This window comes from Megalobrama amblycephala, linkage group LG19 (genome assembly GCF_018812025.1).
Source record: "Megalobrama amblycephala isolate DHTTF-2021 linkage group LG19, ASM1881202v1, whole genome shotgun sequence".
NCBI classification, from domain to species: domain Eukaryota; kingdom Metazoa; phylum Chordata; class Actinopteri; order Cypriniformes; family Xenocyprididae; genus Megalobrama; species Megalobrama amblycephala.
Window position 1 is genome coordinate 11,004,921 of NC_063062.1, and position 27,735 is coordinate 11,032,655.

Here is a 27,735-nt window from a genome sequence, read left to right on the forward strand (position 1 = left end):
GCTGTATTCGCGGGTGCTTTTGGGAAAAACGGTTTGAACCAATCAGCGCTCGCTCTCACAGGAACCCGGGAGTTCACGAGGGGATGTGTTTAGCATAGCGGCTAAAGTGAAATCATCCTATTATAGCCGCTGTAAGGATTCACATTCAGCGAGGTGGGTTATTACATGTGCATTAACTAATTAACTATTTAATAGCTTGTTAATTGTTGCCGCATTTGACAGGTGTCTGTTTGAAATACGTTTACCGACAGCACCTCATGTCAAGTTAGCTTGCTAGCAAGTGGCAGTCATTTGTATGGACTACTATTATTTTACAAGCTAAACAACCATGACGTTCATTCAGTGTACTAATATTGTTATCTATCTATCTATCTATCTATCTATCTATCTATCTATATCCCAGTTAATAGTCTGCTAAATTAATACATGTGAAAGTATGTAATCATGAATATCATGTCACTGACTTCCCTAAGTAATCATGATAATGAGATATATTATTAGCAAAGTTCTCACAGTTACTGTAAAATCATAATCAATTAACTTTGAATCTCTTTCTAACTGCAGGGTTATGATTATCACTGTAAAAAGTTTCAGCTTTATAGTAATGGCAAGAACTGTTGTATCTGGTAATTTGCTGTTACTTTGGTAACTGATATATTGAATACAAATGATGTGCATATTACCATGTCACATAGACTTAGTAGTCTTGTTTTGCTATCAGGTGGATATGGATACTGAGGGCTTCGGGGAACTCCTGCAGCAGGCAGAACAGCTTGCGGCAGAGACTGAGGCCGTGTCCGAGTTGCCCCACGTTGAGCGAAACCTACAGGAGATCCAGCAGGCAGGAGAGCGACTACGTTCCCGCACTCTCACCAGAACCTCTCAAGACACAGCTGACGTAAAAGCGTGAGTTTTCAGTTTGACTCGTTCATATGAATTGGCATGAATTTTAGATGCATTTTTACAATGGTGTCTTTTTTTTTATTTTATTTTTTTACTTCAGCTCCATCCTCCTGGGCTCTCGGGGTCTTGATATCTTCCATATCTCCCAGCGTCTTGAGAGTCTCAGTGCAGCCACTACATTTGAGCCTCTTGAGCCAGTCAAGGACACTGATATTCAGGTTAGTATGTGTTTTGTTTGGGTGGGAGGTTGTATTCCTAGTTGCTTTTTGTTACTTTACACCTCCCCATTGCATCCCTTCAGATACAGTGGTGTAATGTTTAGCTACTGTTGCATTTGTTGGTATCGAAGTGCACTAATTTTCTGGATGGACACTACCGTTTAAAAGAACTGATATACTTATAGTTCTAAAGTTTTGGCTCGGTAAGATTTTTAAAGGGGACCTTTAATGCCCCTTTTACAAGATGTAATATAGTCTCTGGTGTCCCCATAATGTGTCTTTGAAATTTCAGCTCAAAATACCCCACAGATCATTTATTAGAGCTTGTCAAATTTGGGTATTTGGGTGTGAGCAAAAACATGCTGTTTTTGTCCCTTTAAATGCAAATGAGCTGCTGCTCCTGGCCCCCTTTCTAGAAGAGGGCTCGTGCTTTGGTTGCTCAACAACAACAAAGCTGGAGAATATCACGCAGCCAAAATTATGATTGTCAGTAACGGTGTTCAGGCTTACATTGTTCAAACCGGAGTCGGACCATGATGGAGAGACTCAGGAAGAAGTTACAACTTTTAGGATGCAACTGGACGTTTCTGAATAGTTAGTGGATAAATTTATGTAGTTGCTGTGGAGTTGATTCAACTCATCCATGTGCCGTCATGTTAATCTTCTGTGCAAATCCAGAGTTGAATGGACCCTTCGCTAAGCCCCGCCCTCCTTAGTTACTGTTGCTACGCCTGTCAAGCTTTGGCGTCTGGCAAGTCATTTACAGTATGTATGCACCGGTGTCAGACATTTTCAAGAAGATAATTAGTCATTTTTGGCGAACAGGTGAAATATCTGAGAGAGCAAGACAAAGGGACTGGAGTATGCATTCAAGGGATATATTCACGACATAATATGCAACCGATTAGAAAATAATTTGATCAAAATTGAAGCTAAAGCTCCCAGCGCGAGCAGCAGCCGCCTCATACGCTGACCATTCAAATGGGAAAAACACCATTTATTGAGGAAAAGCTTTGTTCATCCACAGCAGGTTAAGTGAAATTTGTGAAAATAACCTAATAATTATAAATCAAACAGCTTATACATAAGTCTGTACGTTCAAATATATGCATTATGAACAAAGAACCGTCATTATTTCCAAGCAATGATGTGCTGAGTTAGCTAGCTAGCTAACCTACCCGTCAGATTGTCCTACCTGGGTTTACTGCATATGCATACATCAATATTACATCATTGTTGTCATGATAAATAACACAAAATTACTGTATATGCATTATTATAAGGGTAGGTTAATGTTGGGGTAGGTGTAGATGTTAATAAAGCCACAGACCACGTTAATATCACACTGGAAGCACAATCTGAAAGGTAACGTTAGCATTTTTTTCAGATTTTGCTAACGTTGCCTACTGTTTCAATGGGAGGTAGCAAAATCTGACAGGGTAGCACAAATTGTCAGAACACCGGCATTTCTCCCCTTGAGTTTTAGGTTTCGGGAAGGGGAAAAAAATCCACCACCCCGTCCAAACTTTTAGGATACCGGGTATCAGGTTAAGACCATCCATAAGCACAACGCTTCGGCATGTTCCCTCATTCGAAAGCTTGACAGACCTCCCGCGCCTAGTAACGGTTGCTAAACCACGATTGGCCTGTGGCGGTTTTCGGGCGTGGCTTAGCGAAGGGTCAATTGGCCCTCGTTTGTGAATCAGTCCGGCATAAAATGACGGCATGGCAGCAACACTCTATTACAACAACTCTTCCTCTTCTCTAAAGCAGCCCAACATGGCCTCACCCCCTTTGTTGCATGTTCTCTGGGTCAGGGTTTATGTAAACTTTGGGGTTTGTGATGTCACTAACCCGGGAAGAAGCTCGTTGTAAACCTTAAAAAGCGATTTCTGTAAAAGAAAATCTCTCCCTTTGCATTGAACTTTGAGCATTGTAATTTTGCAGATGTTGTTTATGTTCAAGCAGCAACATTACACACTAACTAATGTTAAAAAAGTGAAATCATACTCAAGGACTAGAAATATCTTATGCTCACCAAGGCAGCATTTAATTGATCAAAAAATCAGTAAAAACAATATATTACAAACATTATATTATATAACAATATTGTTAAATAGTATTAGGCTACAGTTTAAAACTGTTTTCTAATTGAAAAAATTATATATAAAAAGTTTTATTCCTTTGAGGGCAAAGCTGAATTTTCAGCATCATTACTCCAGTCTTCAGTGTCACATGATCCTTCAGAAATCATTCTAATAGCTGATTTGCTTAATTTGAATTTAAGTTGATCTGCTTAATTAACATTTTTTTATTATCAATGTTTAAAACAGTGATGCTTAATATTTTTGTGGAAACCATGATACATTTTTTGCCCTTTATATTAAGTTGCTTCAGTCTGCTATGCATGTAAAAGATTATATATATATATATATATATATATATATATATGTGTATGTATGTATGTATAAGAAATCCTAGTAGCAAAATAATTTAACTGTCAGTTACAATGAAAATTTTAAAAAACAAGTTCAAAATTGTTGCTAATTGTTTGCATGAGTTGGTTTGATTTTTATTGCTAGCAGTTTTGTGTTACTCCAGACTTCATTATCGCATGATTTTTCAGAAACCATTCTAATATGCTGATATGGTGCTTAAGAAACATTTCTTCTTATTATTTTAAATGTTTAAAATAGTTGTGCTGCTTAATATTTTTGTGGAAACCGTGATACATTTTTTGCGGATTCTTCGATTAATAGAAAGTTCAAAAGAGCAACATTTATTTTAAATAGAATGTTCGGTAGTGCTTAGTTTTTGTTATTGCTCTTCCCTGATAGTGATGTACTCGGCATTGACTTAAGGTAATAATTTGACGAGACATTCTGCATCACTGCCTCAGTAGAAGCCAAATAAACATTTAAACAATCTCCTCACTCAGCCCATTTATAATTAGCACTATGCTGTTGCCTTGAGAGCTTGAGAGACAGGGTGGATCTAATGAGTCTTAGTCCATGTGTATGCGTTTATCGTCATGTCAACAGGTTTTTACATTATCAGTGCTCCTTAGTGCAGCTTTTCTTGCGTTTACCATACCCCAAGCATTTCTTGTTGTTTATTTTGTTTTGGGAATTTGTGGATGTTAAGTGCACAGCTTTTAGAAATTATATAGTGCATGTTGTGAATTGATTATAATATGTTTGCTAAGGCATGACTTTGCTGTAACAGTGGGTTACAATCGAATTCAGCTGCATCTGTAAGAGTAAGACAGAGGCGTGACGTGGCAAAATTTGAGTCATGCATTGTGTAATTCTTAAACTTTTCTCCATTAAACATTGAAATTAAACAGCCAAGAGCATTACAGCTTAAGAAAGAGTTTAGTGTTTTTGCTGACAGCTAGCATTGTAAATGAAAAGACAAATGTGAAAATGAAAAATGTTTTTGAACTCGATGTTCATTACTTCATGAAACATAACAGTGGTTACTACGCCCCCCTGTGGATGCTGTTGATACCAGAGGATTAATCGATTTAGATATATAAATTTATGCATTTCCAATCCCTGTTTGCATTTGTTCTGGTACACAAAGCACCTAAAGACAAATAGAGCATGTGGCTTCAGAAAGGGACAGAAGGGTGATGTTTATGGTGACCGCATTGTGACGCTACAGGTTTAGTGAATTATAGTTAGTGAGCTCACTAGAGCTAGAAATCAGCAGTCAAGTCAACACTGAGCTGGCAAACCAAATGAAATTAAAGTTGGAGACTTCTTGTGGTTTTTTTGTCCATGTCTGCACCTCACAGCATTATACTAAGCTTAAAGAGTTAGTTCACCCAAAAATGAAATTTCTATTATTAATTACTCACCCTCATGTTGTTCCAAACCCACAAGACCTTCGTTCATCTTCGGAAGACAAATTAAGATATTTTTGATGAAATCTGAGAGGTTTTTTTTTTATCTACCATAGAAAGCTACAAAATTACCACATTCAAGGTCCAGAGAAGTAGTAAAGACATTGTTTAAATACTTTTTACGAGAATACTTTTTGTGCACAAAAACAAAACAAAAATAATGACTTCATTCAACAATTTTTCCTCTTCCCTGTCAGTCTTCTACGCAGTTGATGCAGTGAATGCAGTGCAGAGCTTCCGTGTTTACGTCTGAGCGCCGGCTCAGTATTGATATCAGTATTTGCTTTTGTGCACAAAAAGTATTCTCGTCGCTTCATAACATGAAGGTTTAACCACTGTAGTCACGTTGTCTATTTTAACAATGTCTTTACTACTACTCAGGACTTTGAATGTGGTAATTTCGTTGCTTTCTATGGGAGATAAAAAAAAAAACCTCTCAGATTTCATCAAAAATATCTTAATTTGTCAGGGTATCCGCAGGGCATTAAGAAGCGTTAAAAATGGATTTTGCGAAAATTAAGGCCTTAAAAGGCATTAAAAAGCATTACATTTTATTCCTACAGGCATTACATTTTTTAGATAGTTTTGAAGAAAAATAGTAATACCAGTTTATTTTGAATATGGCCTTCATAATTAATAACTGATTTGCTGTCGCAAAATATGTACATTGGTGTGATACACACGCGGAACCAGTTTGGTAATTGCCTCCGGCCAGTGCAAAATTGCCGTAATGCCGTTTTTGATAGCGGTTTACCGGCTTGGATCTGGAGCAACGACTTTTTTCCAAGAAAGCGCATTGTGACAAATATTGTTGAAACCTTACCTATCTTCAGAGACCCCCGGTACTGCGGCACGAGGGTGCGATCTGCTTTCCTGCCGCTGCCGCACCTTTATCTGCGTCTGTTCTGTTCAGTGAGTGACTGAGAGCATCCAGTTGAGGATGTGTGCTCTGTCAGAGAACAAATACGATAGATACTATTGCTTCTAACCTGAGTGATCATTTTACATGTACAGCCAAAATCACAGCAAATGTCTTTATCTTATGTTTTGTCAGACAATGTCTCGATTACAAATCAGGATTATAACATATCAGAGCTCGACACTAAGGCTTGTCAATTAGTCCAGGATAAGTGGATTTTTTGAAGGGGCAAGTGAAAGAGAAATTTACTTGCCCGTTCGGACAAGGAGCCTGATTAAATCGTCAATAAAAAAAAACTTTTCACCAAAACACAAGAATGACAGATTTGATTACATTTAGTGTAAGTGGCGATCAATAGTGAATAATAATTGGCTGTATAATGGACTAACGGTTACAAGGTTGCTCGCGAAGCCTTGTTTTCATTAGCCTACTGAATGATTCAGCGTTTTGAACGAATCGGTTGAGTCAAACATCCTAGTGTGCATACTATCCGCCCTAAATAGTATTGAATATTACTAATGTCACATACTATTTAGGATTGATAGAATGCACATTGAGACGCAGACAATGACTCATTCATAAACAACTGCCTCGTTCTTGAATGAATCAGCCATTGGAATGAATCGTTTGAATGAATGACCCAATGACTCACTTATTAAGACGGTTACTTGCCGCCACCTACTGGTGGTTTAGTTTCATTTTGTAAAAGTATCACTTTCCCCCAACATTTCTTATTTGAATTTTCAAAAAAAAATTACCATTATTTAATGCACTTATAATTTTTTTTATTGTAAATGATTTCATTTGATTGGTAACAGCCCTTAGTGTCTTATTCTAATTGAATTTATTGAGCAAATTTAAGAATTTAAAGGTCCCGTTCTTCGTGATCCCATGTTTCAAACTTTAGTTAGTGTAATGTTGTTGTTAGAGTATAAATAAAATCTGTAAAATTTTAAAGCTCAAAGTTCAATGCCAAGCGAGATATTTTATTTAACAGAAGTCGCCTACATCGAACGGCCAGTTTGGACTACATCCCTCTACTTCCTTCTTTAATGACGTCACTAAAACAGTTTTTTGACTAACCTCCGCCCACAGGAATACACAAGAGTAGCGTTTGTAGAGTGTGTTTGTCGCCATGTCGTCGAAACGCTGTTATTTTCATCCCGCAGTCCAATCACCGGGTCTGATTCCGGCTCAAATTGATAGGGTAAAATTAAAGACATGTTTACAATAACACTGAGCGCGTGCATCTCCACGTTATGGTAAGAGGCGTGACTTTTCCGGGCACGGTGCGCTCAGAGCTGTCGAATCACAACACAGGAACCGCTGGCACAATCAGAACTCGTTACGTATTTCTGAAGGAGGGACTTCATAGAACAAGGAAGTCATCAGCCCGTTTTTATGACAGTGGAAACAGCGGTATACAGATAAGTAAATTATGTGAAAAATACTGTGTTTTTTTACACGCGAAACATGAACACATGTTATATTGCACACTATAAACACAATCAAAGCTTCAAAAAACCACGAAAAACGGGACCTTTAAAAATAAAAGATGAATCATACATTTTACATGAATCATACAGGATTGGGTGGGGGGAAATTTTATAAATATAAATATAAATTTATATTTACGCCAAAAAATAAATAAAAAAATCCTATTTTTTCCAGACAAGCAACTGTTTTACTCAGACAATGAATGACCGATTTACTTGACCAAAGGACAAGCACATGACAAGGCTTAATGTCGAGCCCTGTATGTAATCTTAATGGGCCGCATTTCAGTCACCATTTCATATTGTCTGACAACAAAACAGAAAAATATATAGATGAAACAATTTTATTGGGAATTTGGCTGTATTAAAATACATTATGTGAGCACAAAGAGGTAGCAGCAGAGAAGCAAACAAATGTAAAGGGCTGACACTTGGCAGAATGCGAATGCAACTTAATGACATAATGAATATTCTAATTGCCATATGACTTCATCTATTGACATTTAGCGACATATATATGGCATTAAATTTAAATAAATTGACATTGAAAAGCATTAAATTAGATGTGATGAAACCTGTAGAAACCCTGTTTGTGTTCCGAAGATGAACAAAAGGTTTGGAATGACATGAGGGCGAGTACTTTTTTGGGTGAACTAACCGTTTAAATTAGTCTATCTAGAGTGATTTTACTGCATAAGTGGAAAATGCTTTTACTTTTCCTGTGTGTTTACATTTTAATGTTGCAAATCAGTGACCTAAATGTATTTTACAAAAAAATCACAGGAAGTAATATATCACTTTCTTGAATGTTGAAGTGGATGTGACATAAATTAAAGCCTGATGGCTTAACTGCTCTTATCATGCCATTTCTTGGGGCTTCATCCATCATCAGATGATGTAAGATCTTGTCTAACATAGTCTTTAATGATTTTTTCTAAAGGCCTATCTTGATCAGTCTAAAAAAAGCTGTGGCTGCAACTGATTTTTATATTTACATTTGAGCCATTTGTTATGTGTGGTGGAGTATTGGTAAATAATTTAATCAGTTTTGGGAAAGATGTCAGTTTTGTTTTGATATTAAAATAAAAGGGACATTTTGACACAAAAATTGGGATGTCAAAATATCCCTCAGTTAATTTCTCTTATAAAAATAATTTAAAGACTCATGCACAGTGGTAGATTTGCTCTGTGCATGTCTCAGATATAAAATATCATATTCCTTATTTCTCAAAGTGCTTGAGATTGAGGAAGCTTCTTGTATTGATTGTTTTAAGTTTTAAAATGAGTCATTGTAATAAATGGCATCTTAACAATATTATTGATGGTAATGCTAAATGATGTCCAGTATAATATGAGTTAAAAGAAGCACTTTTGTGGTTTTGTCGATGAAGAGGTACTATGAGTCTTACTGAAGGGGCACTTTATGTCTTACTGAATGGCTACTATAACTTGGGATCCAAATCCAAATCTATGGTCTCCTATTTTCAGTGCTGTCAGAGACGAGACATTTCTGTAGCCTGTAGGAGAAACAACAATAAGATCATTTAATTTTGGCATTTTACAACTTTATTTGGATAATGTATAGAGCAGACTGGAAGCAATAAGAATCTGAGGTGGGTGCCGGGACTTTAAAGGGATAGTTCACCCAAAAATGAAAATTTGCTGTTAATTTACTCATCCTCAGTCCATTCAAGATGTAGGTGACAGGGCAGGCAAAACAAAATTAATACCCATGGTTCCTGATGATACATTGAAGTAAAATGATCGGTCTGTGCAACATTATTTCCAACGTTATTATCTGTAATTCACAGCCTCTGTCCTCGGCAAACAGTCCTGAGTGTGTTCACGACAGTTTGGAGCACGAGCTTACTGTTGCATGATGACATATTCACGGGAGTTCAAACGTTGGGAAACTATTAAGTCAATATTCCCGATTGAGATCGCACAAACAAATGTAATCTTAATTTTTTATATAGGTTTCGGCATTCAGGATAAGCACAAGTAAGCACCACTTTGATGAACAATATAACACACGTCTTCCCTCTCTGTTGTAAACAAACACAGCCTCAGCTCACGTGTGAGTTTGCTCCCGCACATACGTCATAATGTGACAGGTAGCTCGCGCTCTAGACTGTCGTGAATGCACTCAGGGCTGTTTGCCAAGGCTGTGGATTACAGGTAATAATGCTGTAAATAATGTTCAGTTTCTTGCATAGACCGATCTTTTTGTTTCTTAAGGCCTCAATGTATCGTAAGGAGCATTTGTTTTCAGCAAATGTTCATTTTTGGGTGAGCTATCACTTTAACTTTTACGGTTAACCATAGAACAACCATAGTGCACAGATTTTGGCTGTTTTTCAAAATCAAAAGATTTTTAGAGAAGTTTATCATTTCCGAACAATCGTACGTATAGCCACACCCATAAAAACATACATGAGACATTTAGTAGATTATGTCCTGATAATAGCAATTGGATGATGTCCTCAATTACTTCTTTCCATAAAGGATAAACGTATTCTTGTCTGTGTGAATGTTATAGATGCTCATAGAGAATTGGCTGTTGACTCATCAAGTCCTGTAATGATCCACTTGGTTTTTGCTTCCCGAAGGTTCGAAGCCATCTACCCCCCACCCATCTTTTCCTCTGCTCATCTCTTCTCTCCTTCTCTTTTTCACTGTCTCTATCCCTCCCCCTACTCTCCATCGTCTTTTTTGTCAGACATATTTTTGTGGTGGGCCTGCCAGAGTGCGGCTCTGCTCTTACTGGAAGTGCACTTACTGCCTGGCACTTTCCTCACCTCCCTCCCTGCCCGAACGTGTGTGTGTGTGTGACAATCTCTTTAGCATTTTCAGTACAACTCTGATTGACTCTAAGGGCCATGAGATTTAATATCTTTCTTTTGTCGAACTTGTGTAACTGTTCTTCCATTTATCATCATCTTCATTCTCATTATGTATCGCCACCGTCTCAATCTCATATTGAAAAGATGTTCAGAATCGCATTAAACCCGCTGCTGAATAAAACAAAGATGCTGCAGGTGCCATGCTCAGAATTGCATCCATACAATTGTGCAGAGAATATCCAGATGTGCATCGACCCTGCGAGGTGGCGGCAGAGTGTAAATTGTATATTGTGCGTGCTCCATAAGGCTGCTGAGCTGCCTGCCTGAAGACAAAGGAAATGCATGCTGCTGATGAGGCGTAGTCTCCTGCCTTTCTCTCGCCTTCTGCGTTTGTGTGTGTGGGCAAACGTGCAGCCTTCTGTAACCCACGTGTTTCCTTTATAAAAGCTAAATAAAATAATTTTTTATTTTAACATCACAACTGTAAGACGAACAGGAAGGCAGGAATGCTCGATTTAGGTGCCTATGTCTTGTAGACGAAAAGGCAAACGGCTTAAATGACAGACTGAAAGCAGGAGATGCTTTTCCCGAGCAAAATGGTGCAGAATCGCGTGATGCATCTCATCTTTTTCTTTAACTCTCACTTTCGCTTACTTCCATCTTTCCTGCACCATACCTTCACACAAGAGTGTGTTATCTAAGCGCACACAATGGTAGGTGTGGGATAAGTGCAAATAGCTCTACATGTGGAGTCTGATCTCTGGTCAGTGCACTCTGTTCATTAACTAAACATGACTCTTAAGAGGATTATTAGCCCAGTTTCTGGACAGGATGTCGAAATCCATCAGGATAGTGTGTGTGTGGGGGGGGGGGATCCATTACCATAATTGCATTGCGCTAGCAGAAGTGGAAAAAGGAAGGATGCAGAGATGTTTAAAAAAGGAAGAAATGAGTGAGAGTGAAAGAGGAGGCTGGCAGGGATGCTGGAGGAGAGACAAGGAGGAGGGGTGGATGGCTGATGGTGAACAGGCACGCGGATCAGGTTGAATAATGACTTCTCCTCAGATTCCCCCCCGTGTCTCTGAGCTGACTTGGTACGCTCCGCCTCCGACAATAAAGCAGCCCACAGTAACCCTGCTCGTGGCTCATATCTAGGTTCAGACCACTGGGCCGCCTTAGAGGTAAAGAAGAGTGCATGTGGCAGATACAGTGTGGGCCTCTGGTAAAGGAGGTCAGAAACGCCCCAGAAATGCACTGGCCCGCTTCTTCAGGACGAGGAAGATGGAGAGAGCACGAGCAGGGGACGGGCACACCGCTCCCAGACAGTTTCACCTCCCAGCAGCACTTTCCCAGCAGGTTAAACCAGAGCATGAGTGAGTATCACCTACACGCACATGCATTCGACAACTCGCTATACTACATATGCCTCGGTCAGTCGGTTTAACCAGGAAAATGAGACCGTCGCCTTCTCCGAAGGGATGATGAAGATGGCGAGGAGGATGATGATGATGAAGGCTTGTCTGTCACACAGGAAGTGGTTGGGTTAGGGTGGGGTTCCTTCACTCATCATTGTGCAGAAGTAAATGAAAGAAAAGAAAAAGAGAGGGATGTGTAGATATAGAGGGGGTGTTTTAGTTTAAATCAACTGTCGTGGGTTTGATTAGCGTATGTATGCATGTCTTTTGTCCAAATCTTGCATTCGATGCCAATCCATGTAATATTTCCTGCTATATATGCTTCTGCTATTTTCACTTTACGTCTCAATCTGTGATGGTCAATATCAGTGCACTGCGTTATACCTGATATCAAAATATAAATGCATCCGCAAGAAGGTGTGTGCATCATGAACATGTATGATGTCTATATGTTGCATTCATTACTATGTCATTATTGAGTATGTATGTATTTCATATTGAAATGACATCTTTTTGCTGTTGTAATGCACCATTTTTATCTGAATCAAACTCTCTCAATATTCGAAGTGCCTTGAATTTTCCAGAAATCCTCAGCGCTTAATTGTATGGGATGTGATAACCTCCCCCTTCAACCTATGTGATCTGCACTTTGTCTTGCTGCTTTAATGGCAGCCTTTAGTCACGCATTTATTTCACCGTGGTCAGATGATTCAAAATGTGCGTGAGAAGATACGTGAATCTTTGGTACACATTGCACATCTGATCTCTTCTGAGAACTTTAAGATTATATAGGGGTTAAAATGCAATATGCAATGTCACTCTTCACTGTATGTAGTAAGCATGTTCTCGGTTTAGATATGACCCAAATGCATCCATTTAAAATGTTCCTTTTGTCAGTTACTGTCTCTTTGGTACTTGATGCAGAGCTTGGATGCCTGAAGGGGGCACTGTTCTGTAGCTAGCGGTTGGAGGCACAGTGACTGAGCAAGAAATACTGCTGCTAAGTACGAAATGTTGGCTGCGCCCACACCTTAAACTCCCCACCCACTTTCCATCTCTGTATCCATTAGCTCCGCTTATTCGTTCAGATGTGTCATTTAGACGTTGCGTTCTTCAAATCAGAATAAATCAATCCTCTTTTACAGCTGTCAGTCAAAGTGTGGATGGGGTGATGGGGGTCGTTCGATCTCGGAGGGGGGTGGAAAGAAGCGAGGAGTCGCCGGGGGGGAGGGGAGGTCAGGATTCAACTCGGTACTGAAGACTTGGATAAGAGAGGGGTGTGAATGGTGATTGAACAATTTTAACGATGAATTCAAGGAGACATCAATGTACAGTCATTGACTATTATGTGGCATGTTTTTTTTTTTTAATGAAATTTCCGTATTCAGAAAAAAAAATCAATGGAAAATTTACTTAATGCTTTTCAACTCCATCCATGTCACAATAATAAAAGCCGATGAGTGCAGGTTCCAGTTCAGAGGTCACGTTTCTCTTCATCCTTCAATATTGGCTTTTTAGTGGTCTGATGATCCTCCAAACCCATCAGAACCAGCTTCCCCTTCCGTCAGTACCACTCCCTATCCCAACCCCCACTCAATGTGTGTGTCTGTTGCACGTCATTCCAGTGACTTCTCTGTCCTCAGGATCAGCTGCTGGATCTTTCTCTTCTGTGTTTAATCAAAATGAATGCGGGTGTGTGTGTGTGAGTGTTTGTTACCCAGCTGTACATCAAAAACGAGAGCTCTTAGTGCAACCATACAGGTTGTTCGAGCTGCACACTTGTCATCTAGTCAGAAAACGTAGCTTGTGTATCCGTGGAGGCTACTGATGTGTGCGTTTTCCATCTGTGATCACACAAAGATGACGTTTTAGATGATGATGGCCCGTAATTAGCTATAAGCAGCTGTTAGCTTAATGATTTGCAGTGGGGAACATTCAAATCGGGCTTTTCTCTGGTTTTGGTCCATAAAGTCTAGATGCGTAGAAACCAAACCGCTTGAACCACGTTTTCCAAACCCGTCCGTGAACTTCTGTGTGTAGAATTGTGTTTGCATGAATGTGGGGTGTCTTAAATGCACAGTACTTTTAGTACACTGGAGAACGTATTGAACCAAAGCTTTGCTGAACCAGCTCTGACCAGTCGAGAGCCGCCATTTTGGGCGAGCGATCTCGCAGAGGGTCGATTCTAAGCACATTTTTAGCAGTTATTTCGATAATGATGCCAATTCTCCATCTCTGGCCTGTGGCGCTTGCGTCTTAGAGGAAGTATGGAGGGAATGAGAGAGAAAGGGAGAGAGGGCGTGTGCTCTGCATGCAGAAAAGGGGAAAGTAGGTTGCAGTACGTTTAACCTCCATGCCGTGTCTCTTGTTCCAGGGCTTTCTGAAGAACGAGAGAGACAATGCACTGCTGTCAGCCATCGAGGAATCGCGCCGCAGGGTGAGTGTCTTCCTTTACCTCTCTATATCCTTTTACATCCATTTATTTGCTTAGTCGATCAAATTATGTCTTTTTGTCCATTGTAGAGAACTTCAGTGTTACTACATCCTGTATTGTCCAGACATTTAGAATCTTGCACAATTCATCTGACAGCTCCTTTAAAACCGTCTCCTTCCGTGGGTCACTCTTTCTGTTTCAGTTCAAATCCCTTTTTCCCCTTATTGCCTCTTCAGCCACTCTCAGCGAGGTAAAAACAGGCCCTTTCAGCTGTTATTACGGTATCCATCTCTCAGCAGCAGAGAGCTCGGGTCAATATCTATCTATCCTCTCGGTCTAGTCATCAAACCTCTCAGGAGGAGGAATGTCAGCAAAGAGACAGACAGGATAATTTGCTCACCAAAGAAGAGGTGTTACCCAACGACCCAGATGACCTGTGTGTGACAAAATGTCTCTGGTGAAATTTTTGGATCCTTAAGCACTAAAGTAAAATTTATGTCCATCACGGACAGGGTCAAAATCAACTTTTTTCACACAATTTTTGCTGACTATTATACAATTGTTTATATTTAATTGAAAAATGAGTGAGTTGTTTTTTAGTTGTCATATTTGTGACATATCTATAATGGCACCTGTCAGGAAAAACTTGACAATTCATCTTGATTTCGTTCCTCATATTCTTATTTTTGTGGTTCAATGGGAGGAATATTCCACATATTTGTTGCCGCATGGAGAGCTGGGCAAAAATTAGACTTCCTGAATTCTGAAGTTTTCTTTAGCAGACCATTTATACGTTTTTGATTTGAATCTTGCACGTCACTTACATCAGCAAGTGTCAGACAATAGTTCTTAAAATTCAACATAAACCAGTTACCATCCAACTGGCAAGTAATTTGTTCACACTACTCTCCAAAGCCAATTTTTTTTTTTTTTGAAGTGTTAATTTTGGACCCCAAGTGAGAATGAAGTAAACTGCAGGATGATTAATGGCTTTTTTGACCCAGCAAAATCGTCTGGAGAACAGTTAGTTCCTGAAGTGCTTATAAGGCCATACGCTATTGTTTCCCACCCTAAAACAAAAAGCCCCTATGCGTCTTTTCCTCTCTGAATTTTACCTCATTCGCATTAACTTCTGCACGTTGTACTGATATTATCTCACTCCCTCCATCATTAAGCTCGATTCCAAAATCTCTTCCTCCAGAGTTCAGAAGCCTTTTTAATTAGAACGCTTGCAATTATCACACGTCGATCCGCCGGGACTGAGAAAAATAGACGAAAGGTCTTTGGATTCAATCAGGGTACGGGCTAAATCGGTAGTAGGCGTGAAGACAGACCCAGATAGCGGCACAGTTCCATTAGCGAGGCCTCCACGCATCCAGGCTTTAGCGGGCCAGACCCAGTTTGAGTCTCCCCAGGCCCAGCTCTCGTTCCTTGTCCCTCGGAGGTGGGATTGGGGGAGGGGTGAAGATAGTGGTGCCCGTTAGCGCTTATTGTGCACAGCATGCTTCCCAGATCCAGGCTGCTCCCTTCTTACTCCGCTAGCTATTTTTAATGTGTCACATGTTGGGTAACCTATATATTCACTGAAGACTTTGTAGTTTCACTTGTTTTACTCTCTATCATCATATGTAGTCTGTCTGTTTTTCATGTGATTTGTTCTGTCCTTCTTGCAGACGTTTCTGTTGGCGGAGGAGTACCACAGAGACTCTATGTTGGTGCAGTGGGAGCAGGTGAAGCAGAGAGTTTTGCACACCCTGCTGGGAGCTGGAGAGGATGCACTGGACTTCAGCCAGGAAGTGGAGGTCTGAGGAACAACATACCACATAAAACACAATACACACTCAGGACAGATATGATATAACTGCTTTGTATTTATATATATATATATATATATATATATATATATATATATATAATATAAATATATTTATAATAGCACACACTCGCCTCACGTCATTTGTGACGTGCCCGTGAAGCACAAATTTTCTTATTTAGCATCTAAGGAGCTTGTTCAGATCTGTTGCCGTGATACGGCCAGCCTGTGGCTACGTTTGGCCTGGATCTGGGTGTTGGTGATATCTTATCTGGCAAGAGCTTTTCTTGTAGTTCTTTTCAGGCAAGGACATTTAGACCTGATTGTCTTTAAAGATGACAAATCGTTACGTAAAGACTCTATCAAATCGGCCTTAAAGCTGAAATAATGGAATTGCAAAAATTTCCAATTAATAAAAACATTTTTTCCCCCTCTTTTATGCTGTGCATATTAGCATAAACTATAGTAAATATTTATATTTAATATAAATAAAAACTGTATATAGAGTGAGAGATTTATTTATATAAAATATAATTTATATAATATTTTATTTTATATAACATTATTAATTTCCAATCAATAAATGTTTTTTTTTTATTTCTTGTATGCTGTGGATATATTAATATGTGTGTGTATACATTTAGTTTTATATTTCACATATAGAGAGTACATATGCTCTCAGCAAACAAGAGAAAAAAAGCCATTCATGTCATGTGACAATAAGATGGGATGACACTGGCTGTTTTTCATAAATTAAGGCTCTTTTGGCAGCACTGCTCACATCTTCACTGCCACAAAATGGAGAGGTGAGCAAGAAGGAAGGGTGTAGAAAACATTAAAGATGACAAGAACTCCTCTTCTGAATAATGTATACCAATAATGCATGTTTCACTTTTATGTCCTCAAGTATAACAATAGTCTGTCTACGGCAAATAATGGCAGTCTTTTGAGAAGAATATGCTCAGATAATGCTTTTGTCATTCCTTTTATTGTCCTATAAAGAATCCGAGAAGAATGTTGTGTTTGTGTGTATATTGTGTATTTTGCTCTAGGAGATTTTTGACTGCTGTCCTGCTGCTTTAATTATTAAACAGCAGTTAAATTTTCCATGTGTGACCTGCTGTTCTCTTCCTATGCCAGGAGCTCACTCTTCCTTGTACCACCAGCCTGAGTCGCCCCCTCCCTGCTAGATAGTCACACAAACTACAACGCCTCAGTGGCTTTCTTGCCAGGCTGTTCATGGAATTTGCTATTGGGGAGTGTGAGTGTGTGTGTGTGTGTGTGTGTGTGTGTGTGTGTGTGTGTGTGGTGTGTGTGAGAGTGAGTGTTTTTGAAAATAATTTCAATTAAAGCACCATATGCTATATCTATGTCAAATCTTTGTAAATGTGACGTTTTTCTTTAGGACGGGACGGATACATTCATGTCCATATGCAAAATTTAAGGTTTTTCCTGTGTGTCTCTCTCTCTCTCTTTGTATATTCACAGTACTGAGTTGTGTGCGCTCAAGCGTGAGTTATGTTCTTAACAATAGCTTCACGCTACATTGGTCGCTGCATTTAGATTAAAACAACTCTCCGAGATAAACGCAGCTTGTGTACTTGTCAAACCCACGCTTTTAGAGGCGCACATATGCACACCTACACATGTAGTGAATATTAATACTGTCTTGTTGTGTAGACATCCTTGTTTATGCCTTAACGACTGTTGCTATGTGCCCCACAGCCCAGTTTCGTGAGTGAGGTCGCAGTTCCAGGACGCAGTGCACTGGACAGTGTAGAAGTTGCCTACAGCCGACAGGTTTGTAGAAAGCCATACATATACAACATAAATATAATGATGAATAAAAAATGAAAAAATACATAATTTAAAATATATATCTATAAATGATAAATAATTTGATTTAAATTTAGCAATTTTTATTTGACTTATTTTGTATGTATATAAAATTTAAAAAAAAATATACAAATATTTAAGAAATAATTTAATACGTATTATAAAAAAATCTTTTTTTTTATTAAAAATGTATTAAAGCTTTAGCGTAGAATTATACATGCATGAAATCATTTATCTAAACATTATAATTTACAGTAGAAATGATAACTCTCCTGTACTTTTGAAACATCACACAGAGAAAACTGGCTGACAGCAATATGGTCACTTATAAATCATATAGTCATGACATATTAAAAATAAACAAGTGGCTCATAGTTACTGAAGTACCCTGTCATTTAGTTAAGCTTAGCTTTTCTCTCAGCTAGTCATCTAGACACAAGAATAAATGTGTTGTGTTTTGCGAGCCTAGCTCGATTGATCGATAAGATTGATTGGCTGGAAAGCAGCATGATGGGTAAGCTCCCAATCTATCCATAAAGGGGAGGGACGTCTCTCACTCTCTTCTCCTTTGTTCTCCTTTTTATTATCAGATCTCTCTTCTTTTTCCTTTGTCTTTTTTTTTTCTCTAATCATGTGTCGCCACATCGCCTGCGGAGTCATTTTTCTGGTCCTTGCTCTATTTTTTGAAGACCTTCTAAACATTTTTATCCTGTTTATTTTGTTTTTCATCATCCTTCATTTCACCTCCAGATCATAGCGGATCCAGCTGTCCAGAGCTTGGCCATAGACAGCAATCAGTCTTTGACCTTCATTCTCAATTTGCATTTTTTCCTCTTTCGTTTAGATCTACATCTTCAATGAGAAGATAGTAAATGGGCATCTTCAGCCCAACCTGGGAGATCTCTGTGCCTCAGTGGCCGAGAGCTGGATGATAAGGTATATCACATTCAGCCTGGCTTCAGCGTGTGTGTCTCCTAACCGTGCTTTTCTTCTCAGTAATTTAGGGACACGATTGCTTTAATAGTCAAGTTGTTTGTGCATGTGTTTGTAGAACGTTTCAGACATGTGGCTCATGGTGAAGCAGATGACAGACGTTCTGTTAGTGCCGGCAAAAGACACGCTGAAGAGTCGAGTGTCTGTGGACATGCAGATGGCCTTCGTCAGACAAGCTCTACAGTTTCTGGAGAACAGGTGAAAGAAATGAAATGCTGCTGGCTCTTTGTTTAGAGAGATAATGTTGACAAAATTTCAAATTTTATGTAGGAATATTGAAATTACCAGTAGGGGAAAAAAAAATGTTATAGATATGATTGTCAGTATTTGAGATTTTTCATTATTTAATTATTATTTGAATTATTATTATTAATAAATGAATCTATTTATGAAAGATTTAATAAAAAAAGAAACAATAAAGCTTCAGTGTGCAATTGTATAGTTTACTCTGAAATTTTCAATACGGCTACATTCTTTTTAATAATTTAAAAATTAAATTTAATAATGATTTTTTATTTTTATATATATTTTTTAATGGAATTTATTCCTGTGATGGCAAAGCTGAATTCTTAGCAGCCATTACTCCAGTCTTCAGTGTCACATGATCCTTCGGGAATCATTTTAATATGCTCTAATATGATTTGGTTCTCATTAAATATTTATTATTAATATCATTGTTGAAAACAGTTGTGCCTTTTAATATTTTAGTGGAAACTGTGATGCATTTTTGTCAGGATTCTTTGATAAATAGAAATTTATAAGAATATATTTGGAATAGAAATATTTTGTAACATTATGAATGCCTTTGCTGTTACTTTTGATCAATTTAATGCATCCTCGCTGAATAAAAGAAGTAATTTCTTGCCAAAACCCCAAACTTTTCAATGGTAATGTATGTTCACGGTTCCCATGGTTATTGAAAACCTGGAAATATCAGGGATTTCTCCCCCACATTTTCCAGCACTTGAAAATTCATGGAAATTAATGCAAAAAGTAATTTCATGGATGTGAACATTGATTTTATGCTGTAAAATATTTCATCGGCTTGATTTTGCTCTTATGTAGGACAAAATGTGCTTACAGACCATAAAGATTTCAGTTTGTGAACCAATCATTCTTTTGAGTCAATTCTTTTCAATGAGTCAGTTAAACAGCTTTACAAATCAGTCTGAATTATTCATTAGTGAACCATTCTGAATCAAAATGATAAAAAAAAATGCAATTATTTATTTTTAAAAAAATACTATTTAATTATCTCTGAAAGGGTATATCATGTAAATTCACTGTTCAAAAAGTTTATGAACCCAGTATGTACCTTATCCAACGGACTGCTTGTATCTCTCTTCTGCAGCTATAAAAATTACACTATGGTCACTGTGTTTGGGAATCTGCACCAGGCACAGTTGGGCGGAATACCTGGCACTTATCAGCTCGTATGCAGCTTCCTAAACATCAAGCTGCCGACCCCGCTGCCAGGCATGCAGGTACTGCAGCAAAACGTGTCCGCACCACACAGCACAGGCAGCACTACATCATACAGACTAGACGCAATCACTGCAGATACTCTCGAGTGAACTGCACTGAGTGTGGCTTTATGTAGTTTAGATAACAGCAGTGGATTCTCCCTGCATGGGCCAATAAGCAGCTTATTTCAGACTTAAAAGTAAAAAGGGGGTAAATGGACGCAGTGTGACCCGAGGATAAACCTTGCTGTGTGTGCACGTGTGTAACAGGACGGCGAGGTGGAGGGGCATCCAGTGTGGGCTCTGATCTATTTCTGCCTCCGTTGCGGAGACCTGTCTGCCGCCATGCAGGTGGTGAACAGGGCACAGCATCAGCTGGGAGACTTTAAGATCTGGTTTCAGGAATACATGAACAGCCCCGACCGACGGTGAGAACACACATACGCAAAGCCCAAAAACTAGATCACATCCTAAGAGAACTATTTCTCCTCTGCTTTTGGTAGCTACTTGTCTCTGGTACGCTTGACCCAGCTTGCTCCCTTTTTGTATCTCATGCATAAGTTTATCTTAAAACTGAATAATTCAGTAAATCTGTTTTATGGTTCAGTATGCATTTTCTCAAATGCATTGTTCTTCTCAGTTTGTCTCCAGCCACAGAGAATAAACTACGACTTCATTACCGACGTGTGCTGAGGAACAGCGCCGACCCCTACAAGCGTGCGGTCTACTGCCTCATCGGCAAATGCGACATCGCCGACAATCATGGAGAGGTGGCCGATAAGACAGAGGACTACCTCTGGCTCAAGGTTAGATATAGTTACAGATATAGACTTAATCGTATATCATAGTGTACGTTATAGCTGACATTTTTAGTGATGAGTTTAGTTGCCCAGTTCATCTCGGTGTTTGCCGAATGACTGAGTTTTAGCACTGAAATCCTTTTGATTGTTTTGAGCCGTGTTCTGTGTCCTTACCAGCTGAATCAAGTGTGTTTTGATGAGGACGGTAGCAGTTCTCCTCAGGACAGAATGACTCTCGCCCAACTTCAGAAACAGCTACTGGAGGACTACGGTGAGACCTGTTGTCACCATTATGTACACCATGAATGTTTTTTTAATACCAACTGTGATGTTAATATTATGCACTATAATAGGTCAGTTATATGTATTATATATATAATTATATGTATTCAAATATTACATTTAAATATATAATAATAAACCATATATTGTATATAATAGTATAGTGTATGTGTATATATACATTTTCTTAATTGGAACATTTTACAATATTTATTTAAAATTGATAATTATTCATATTATGCCAGTCAAAACTGAGTTATAAGAAAAATTTTGTCTCTTAGGCTACGTTCAGACTCACAGCCCAAATCCGATTTTTGTACACATCTGATTAAAATCCCATCAGATTTAGCACGTGTGAACAGCAAGAAATCACATGAAGCTACATTCATATGTGGTTTGAAATCCTATTCAAATTGCATTTCTGGAAATCCGTTTCTGTTCTGACCGCTCTGATTGGATTTCACGTGGTTTATGTGACTTTCTCATGCCACGTAAAATGTAAACATCAGACGTTGTTATTGGAAACATGCTGAAAGTCGCTGCAGAAACAAGGTTGTGTTGTTGCAAAGTGCCAGACCAGCAGAAAATGACAATATGACGGAGACGTCAGGGCTTAATAAACCCACGCATGCAGCCTCCCACGTTTCTGCTGCTGCCTCATAAGATGCAGTAGTCTAGCATGGCGGATACACATTGTCATGTTGTAAGGAAGACAACATCTGTATTGCAAACTCCTCCATGTTGCGGTTGTTGTTGTTTTTGGCGTATGCCTACCAACGCAACATCATTGCCATAGAAACCAATGCAGATATTCCAGACAACGAAAAAGCGGCATGGACAGACAAATCAGATCTGAAGAGTTGTGATACACGGGGTGGATGTCGGTAATTTTAGATCTGATTCCAATGGGATACACAAATGGTCTGAACGTAGCCTTAGATTGTAAGCTGTTCTGTGACAGACAAGTTTCAACTAGATACCATCAGATTCAAAGAAAAAGCATTATGAAAATTGGTATCAGGTTGATAAAAATTTGATAAAAAAAAATTGTCAGTGACTCAAGGAGATCCTTACAATTTCTGTTGAACTTGATTAATCAGACTACACTAGTTTATAATATCACAGTTACAAAATGCAGGCAATATGTTGGCAGTATGTCTTAATGCATTGGGAGAGAGAGATCTCAACTCTAAATCAAGTGGCCTCTCTCAATGTGCAAACCTCAGGTCAAATTATTCCATAAAGCCAATAAATCAACCCACTTATCTTTAGATTCACTCCAGTCCTAAAGGAAGAGATTTAATTGGGCATTTGAAAGACTAGGAAGTTAGTCAGTATGCAAAACCCCCCTATTCAGTCTCTGCCAGTGTGCCTAGCCCAGATAAAAGTGTATGCCATTGTGCTGTTTTCTCATGGCTTAAACTTCTCCTCGCCCAGTTTTAAAAAGGCATCCGCTTAGTTTCTTCCACCTGCCTGATGAGTCAGTCTTATCTCGCCAGCGCTCCTGCAGTACACCACATTAAAGACTCCCTCTATTGCTGATAAGACTCCTTCACTCCCAGCTGCGCTGCCACTACGCTCCATGCAAAGTCACAGCAGGTCTTTTCAGTGCCGCTTTAAGACGTCAGTTTTAATGGCAATTTAAATAAGAGGGGATTATTTCAACTCATGCAAATGGAAATGAAACAGCCTATGTAAGCACTTCACAGCTGAGGAAGATTTGTGTGGAACCTATTACTCGCTTAAAGAAGCATTCAAATTCCTTAAGTTACAAATCCTTATTGGCTGCATGTGCACATTCCCAATATGTGGTTTATATTGTTCTGTAAGTGGTTTTGGATTATTCCAAACACTCATGAATGTGTTCATGAAGGTGTGTGGCATTATTTGAATTGTTTTCTGCAGGTGAATCCCATTTCTCAGCCAGCCACCAGCCGTTCCTGTACTTCCAGGTGCTTTTCCTGACTGCACAGTTTGAGGCGGCCATAGCGTTCCTTTTCCGAGTGGAGCGTCTGCGCAGCCATGCCGTTCACGTAGCTCTGGTGCTGTACGAGCTCAAACTGCTGCTCAAATCATCAGGCCAGAGCGCACAACTCTGTAAGTTGCGATCATTGAATGACAACTCAAAAATCGTATCTGGTTTCTGTTCTAAGGAGGTTTCTGGTCTCTCTTCAGTGAGCCAAGAGGCTGGAGATCCTCCAATGGTGCGAAGGCTGAACTTCATCAGGCTGCTTATGCTCTACACCCGCAAGTTTGAGTCCACCGATCCACGAGAGGCACTACAGTACTTCTACTTCCTCCGGTAATGGTCATCTAACCCCAGCTGATGCTATCAGGTCATCTAGGGTAACATACTGAAAAAGCTGATCTCAAATTAGTCAGGTTGAACGGCAAATCTATGCTTCAATATACTAAACCTGTTCTGAAATCATCTTGTTTCCTGTTTGATGAGTGGCTGAACTATAAGTCATGTCTTTTTCTCTGAATTCTGAGCGGAAATCCCTCTCTGAGAAGAGATTAATGTGTCATGAATAACTCAGAACCTTCCACGAATGATCCATGAATAATTAAACCTGTTCCATGCACACTGTGAATTTGATGCTAACTTGCCCCATTGTTTTAAGAGACCTCACAGCCACCGGAAACAGTTGATCTTCTAAAGGTCTTTTATCTCTGCGTATCACAAAGCGAACACGTTCCTTCGCGGGCCAAAGTGCTTTCGTCATAATTGCTGTACCGCACTGAGTGAAATCTCACGATCACTGTTCTCTGTTTGGACACAGGAATGAGAAGGACAGTCAAGGAGAAAACATGTTCATGCGCTGTGTCAGCGAGCTAGTCATCGAGAGTCGGGAGGTAAGAAACGAGCGCGAGCTCATTGGAGGAAGAGTTTCTGCATACTAATTGCTGTTATCATTACATAATTTCTGTCAATTCTTAACTCTCTTCCTGTAGTTTGATATGCTTCTTGGAAGGCTCGAAAAAGATGGAAGCAGAAAGGTATGATGGAGGCTTTTGTTGTTATATCACCTGATTAGCAGACAGCGAACGTGCCACTGTTCTTTCTCGGTAACTCATTGTGCACACGCTTGCTCTTTATTTGGTTCATTCAGCTGTGCAGGGTTGTGCAGAATGTGCTATTGTCTCAGAGGCCTTTACAACACAGTCTGGCCTTTCATGCTCAAAGCCGTTTTGAAAGCACCATTGTGCATTCAAAGTCCTCCGCTCTAAGCAGCGTTTGTTTGAATCCCTTCAGCCCGGCGTGATTGACAAGTTTGCCGGAGACACTCGGGCCATCATTACCAAGGTAGCCTCGGAGGCCGAGAACAAGGGATTGTTTGAGGAGGCCGTGAAACTGTACGAGTTAGCCAAGGTAAGATAAGCTGTGATGTGCCATTGCGTTTATTAGTCCAGTGATGATTTTGTTCCTAAAACATCTCTTTCCTGCATCAGAATGCTGATAAGGTTCTGGAGCTAATGAACAAACTGCTCAGTCCAGTTATCGCTCAAGTCAGCGAGCCCCAGTCCAACAAAGAACGACTCAAAAACATGGCAGTGGCTATTGCTGAAAGGTAAATATTTCATTCATAGACTATGGAAACTAAAAAAAATGTTAATTTATATCAAACAATTGCATCTTTATTTCTCATTATTGCAACTTAATATCTCACAGTGCACTTTAAAAAAGAATGTGTTGGCTCATGGCGATAGTTTGCATCAATTTTTTTGAGTGAATTTACGTTCAGCCAACAATGCTACGGTTGAGTTAAAGGAACTTAATTATTTGTAGCATAAACACAAATTTTTAAGTTGATTACTCAAAAAAAACATTAAGTCTCTCCAACTACCAGAGTTGTAGCCCTGGAACCAATTAATCTTATCTATTTCAGTTCAGATCAACAGCTATCATACCACATGCTAGCACAACTTATTTAATATGGATATTTAATGAACAAGTAAGATATTTTTGTCACAGTCATTGCTTATAGAGTCAGTAGTGTTTACCCTCATGTATCTACTCTTTAGAACAATGGTAACCACAAAAACTTCATTATTACAGAAACTCTTTTAAATGTCAAACATAACAGCATGAAACACTAACAGGTCTTTCCCTTCACTAAAAACAAATAAACTAACACTTAATTTCAACATTTATTCTCCTTATCCAGTCCTATGCAAAGCATGCTGGGAACTCGAAATCCACTGCCTAATTTCTGAAGTTATCAAGACAATTTCATTAAGTTACTACAACCTGATTTCTTAAAAAAAAGCCAAATAATGCAGAAATTTGAGTTCAAATTACAGACGATATTAAGTTGTTGTAATGATCAACATTATTATGTCAACAGAACTCTACAAAATAATGTTTGCAACTTAAAAGAATTTTTAACTTGCAACCATATGTGGTAACAGGTCCCGTGAAATCCGTTTTAGAGTGTGGGACTTGTAATTTAATTGTTTCTTGTAATTGTGACTATCTCTGCCAATTGTGACCTTATATCTTGCAATTGTGACATTATTTCTTATTTTAGTGTGACTTTATATCTTGCAATTATGATTGTATTTCTCCCAATTGTGACTTTATATCTCACAATGTGACTTTGTTCTTTGTACTTGTGACTATCTGCCAGTTGTGACCTTATATCTCGCAATTGCAACTTTACGTCTTATTTCAGTGAGACCTTATTACTCACAATTATTTTATCTCCCATTTGTGACTTCATTTCTCCCAATTGCAACTTTATTTCTCTCAGTGTGACTTTATTTCTTAAATGTCATCTCACAATTACTTTATTTTTACTCTGAGGTAGAAACAGGCTGTCATTATCAGCCTCCCATCTAATTATTGCATCATGGGTATATGGTCTTGTAGTTTGTTTCAGTGAACACCATTTAATATCTTTTATTTGTTTGTGCACAGGTACCGTACCAATGGTATAGCTGGGGAGAAGTCTGTGGACAGCACCTTCTATCTGCTTCTGGACCTCATGACGTTCTTTGATGAGTACCACGCCGGCCACATAGACCGAGCCTACGATGTAATTCACCTATAGGACCCCTGCTGACCTTTGGCCCATGCTGCTAGGCATCTGTCTAATCTATATTTTTGTGCCATTCTGTGTCAGGTGATTGAAAGGCTAAAGTTGGTTCCCTTAAGTCAGGACAGTGTTGAGGAGCGGGTTGCAGCCTTCAGAAACTTCAGTGATGAGGTAAGAGATCTTAAAGCATTAGCATAAATTACTCACTTGCTGTTATTTCAAATTGTTGTGCCGTTCCAGGTGACCCCAAATTAACAAGATGTTCGTATGTCTTTTTAAATATTCCCTTTTTGGTTGAGCTGACCAAAATCTAGTCTATAATTTTGAAAAATGTTCTAGGTTTTTTTTTAATGGCCAGAATGGAGACCTTAATTCACATGACGTTCTCTCCATTATGTCCTAATCTTTCCAGGTCAGACATAATTTGTCAGAGGTTCTTCTGGCCACGATGAATATCCTGTTCACGCAATACAAGCGTCTAAAGGGGGCTGCAGCAGGCACACCGGGAAGACCACAGCGTACCCTAGAGGACAGAGACACGGTTAGATGTATTCTCTAAGATAGTTGCTTATTCAACTATAAAACTAATTATTTTTCTCTGGACATTGGACACACACTGTGACAATACATGTTAATCCTGATTAGCTCTTCTCAAGTGTGTGTGTCTGACCACCAACTGTTTGTCATGCATTTGTATTTGTCTACTTTCCCAATAGCTGCTGCGCAGTCAAGCCCGGGCTCTGATCACATTTGCCGGAATGATTCCGTATCGGATGGCTGGAGATACCAATGCCAGACTGGTTCAGATGGAGGTCCTAATGAACTGAAATATCCCACCCCACCCTTCTCCAGAAACTCTCCTTCATTGTCCTCATTCCATCATTATTTTGTCAACTTATATTTGTATTTTTTTCCATGATTTGAAATAATAAAAAAAAAAATTCAGTTCAGTTTTGTTTCAATTTAATTTATTTTACCATAAACCTCATTTTTTTTAATTTGATGTGACGTTATTGTTTTGTCCTGCATTTTCTGTTTGTTTTAGTTTTACCTCTCAGTTGCACAAATCTATTGTTTTAAAACCCATAGTCTCATATAAAATGCTATTTGAAACTAATCAAATATACAATTATAGTTTATCCCTCATGACATACAATATCAAACAATTGATTTGCACATCTCATGGAGATTATATTCTTTATTATATCATTAACAGTGAGATTAATTTCACTTTGGTGGATTTAGTGGCGACCAGTAATCTGAACTGTACTATACATACAGGGTTCTCACGGTCTTGAAAACCTGGAAATATTAGGGAATTATATTTTCCAGGTCTGGAAAAGATTTAATCAAATTTCTATAGTGAATATACAT

The 27,735-nt window shown here is 38.8% G+C and overlaps 1 protein-coding gene across 1 annotated transcript; it reads left to right on the forward strand.

Annotated features, from left to right (window-relative positions):
* nup93 (nucleoporin 93) lies at positions 1-27,311 on the forward strand. The gene is given in 23 exon segments (XM_048168699.1): positions 1-153; positions 722-906; positions 1,004-1,121; positions 14,076-14,138; positions 15,809-15,937; positions 17,674-17,748; positions 18,629-18,703; positions 18,706-18,720; positions 18,836-18,975; positions 20,129-20,261; positions 20,511-20,668; positions 20,881-21,046; positions 21,218-21,311; positions 23,228-23,419; positions 23,498-23,624; positions 24,106-24,178; positions 24,278-24,322; positions 24,579-24,695; positions 24,776-24,894; positions 26,244-26,361; positions 26,449-26,532; positions 26,774-26,902; positions 27,078-27,311. Coding segments are annotated over 22 exon segments (2,460 nt in total). The 5' UTR covers positions 1-153; positions 722-727; the 3' UTR covers positions 27,189-27,311.
* The last annotated feature ends 424 nt before the right edge of the window (positions 27,312-27,735 follow it).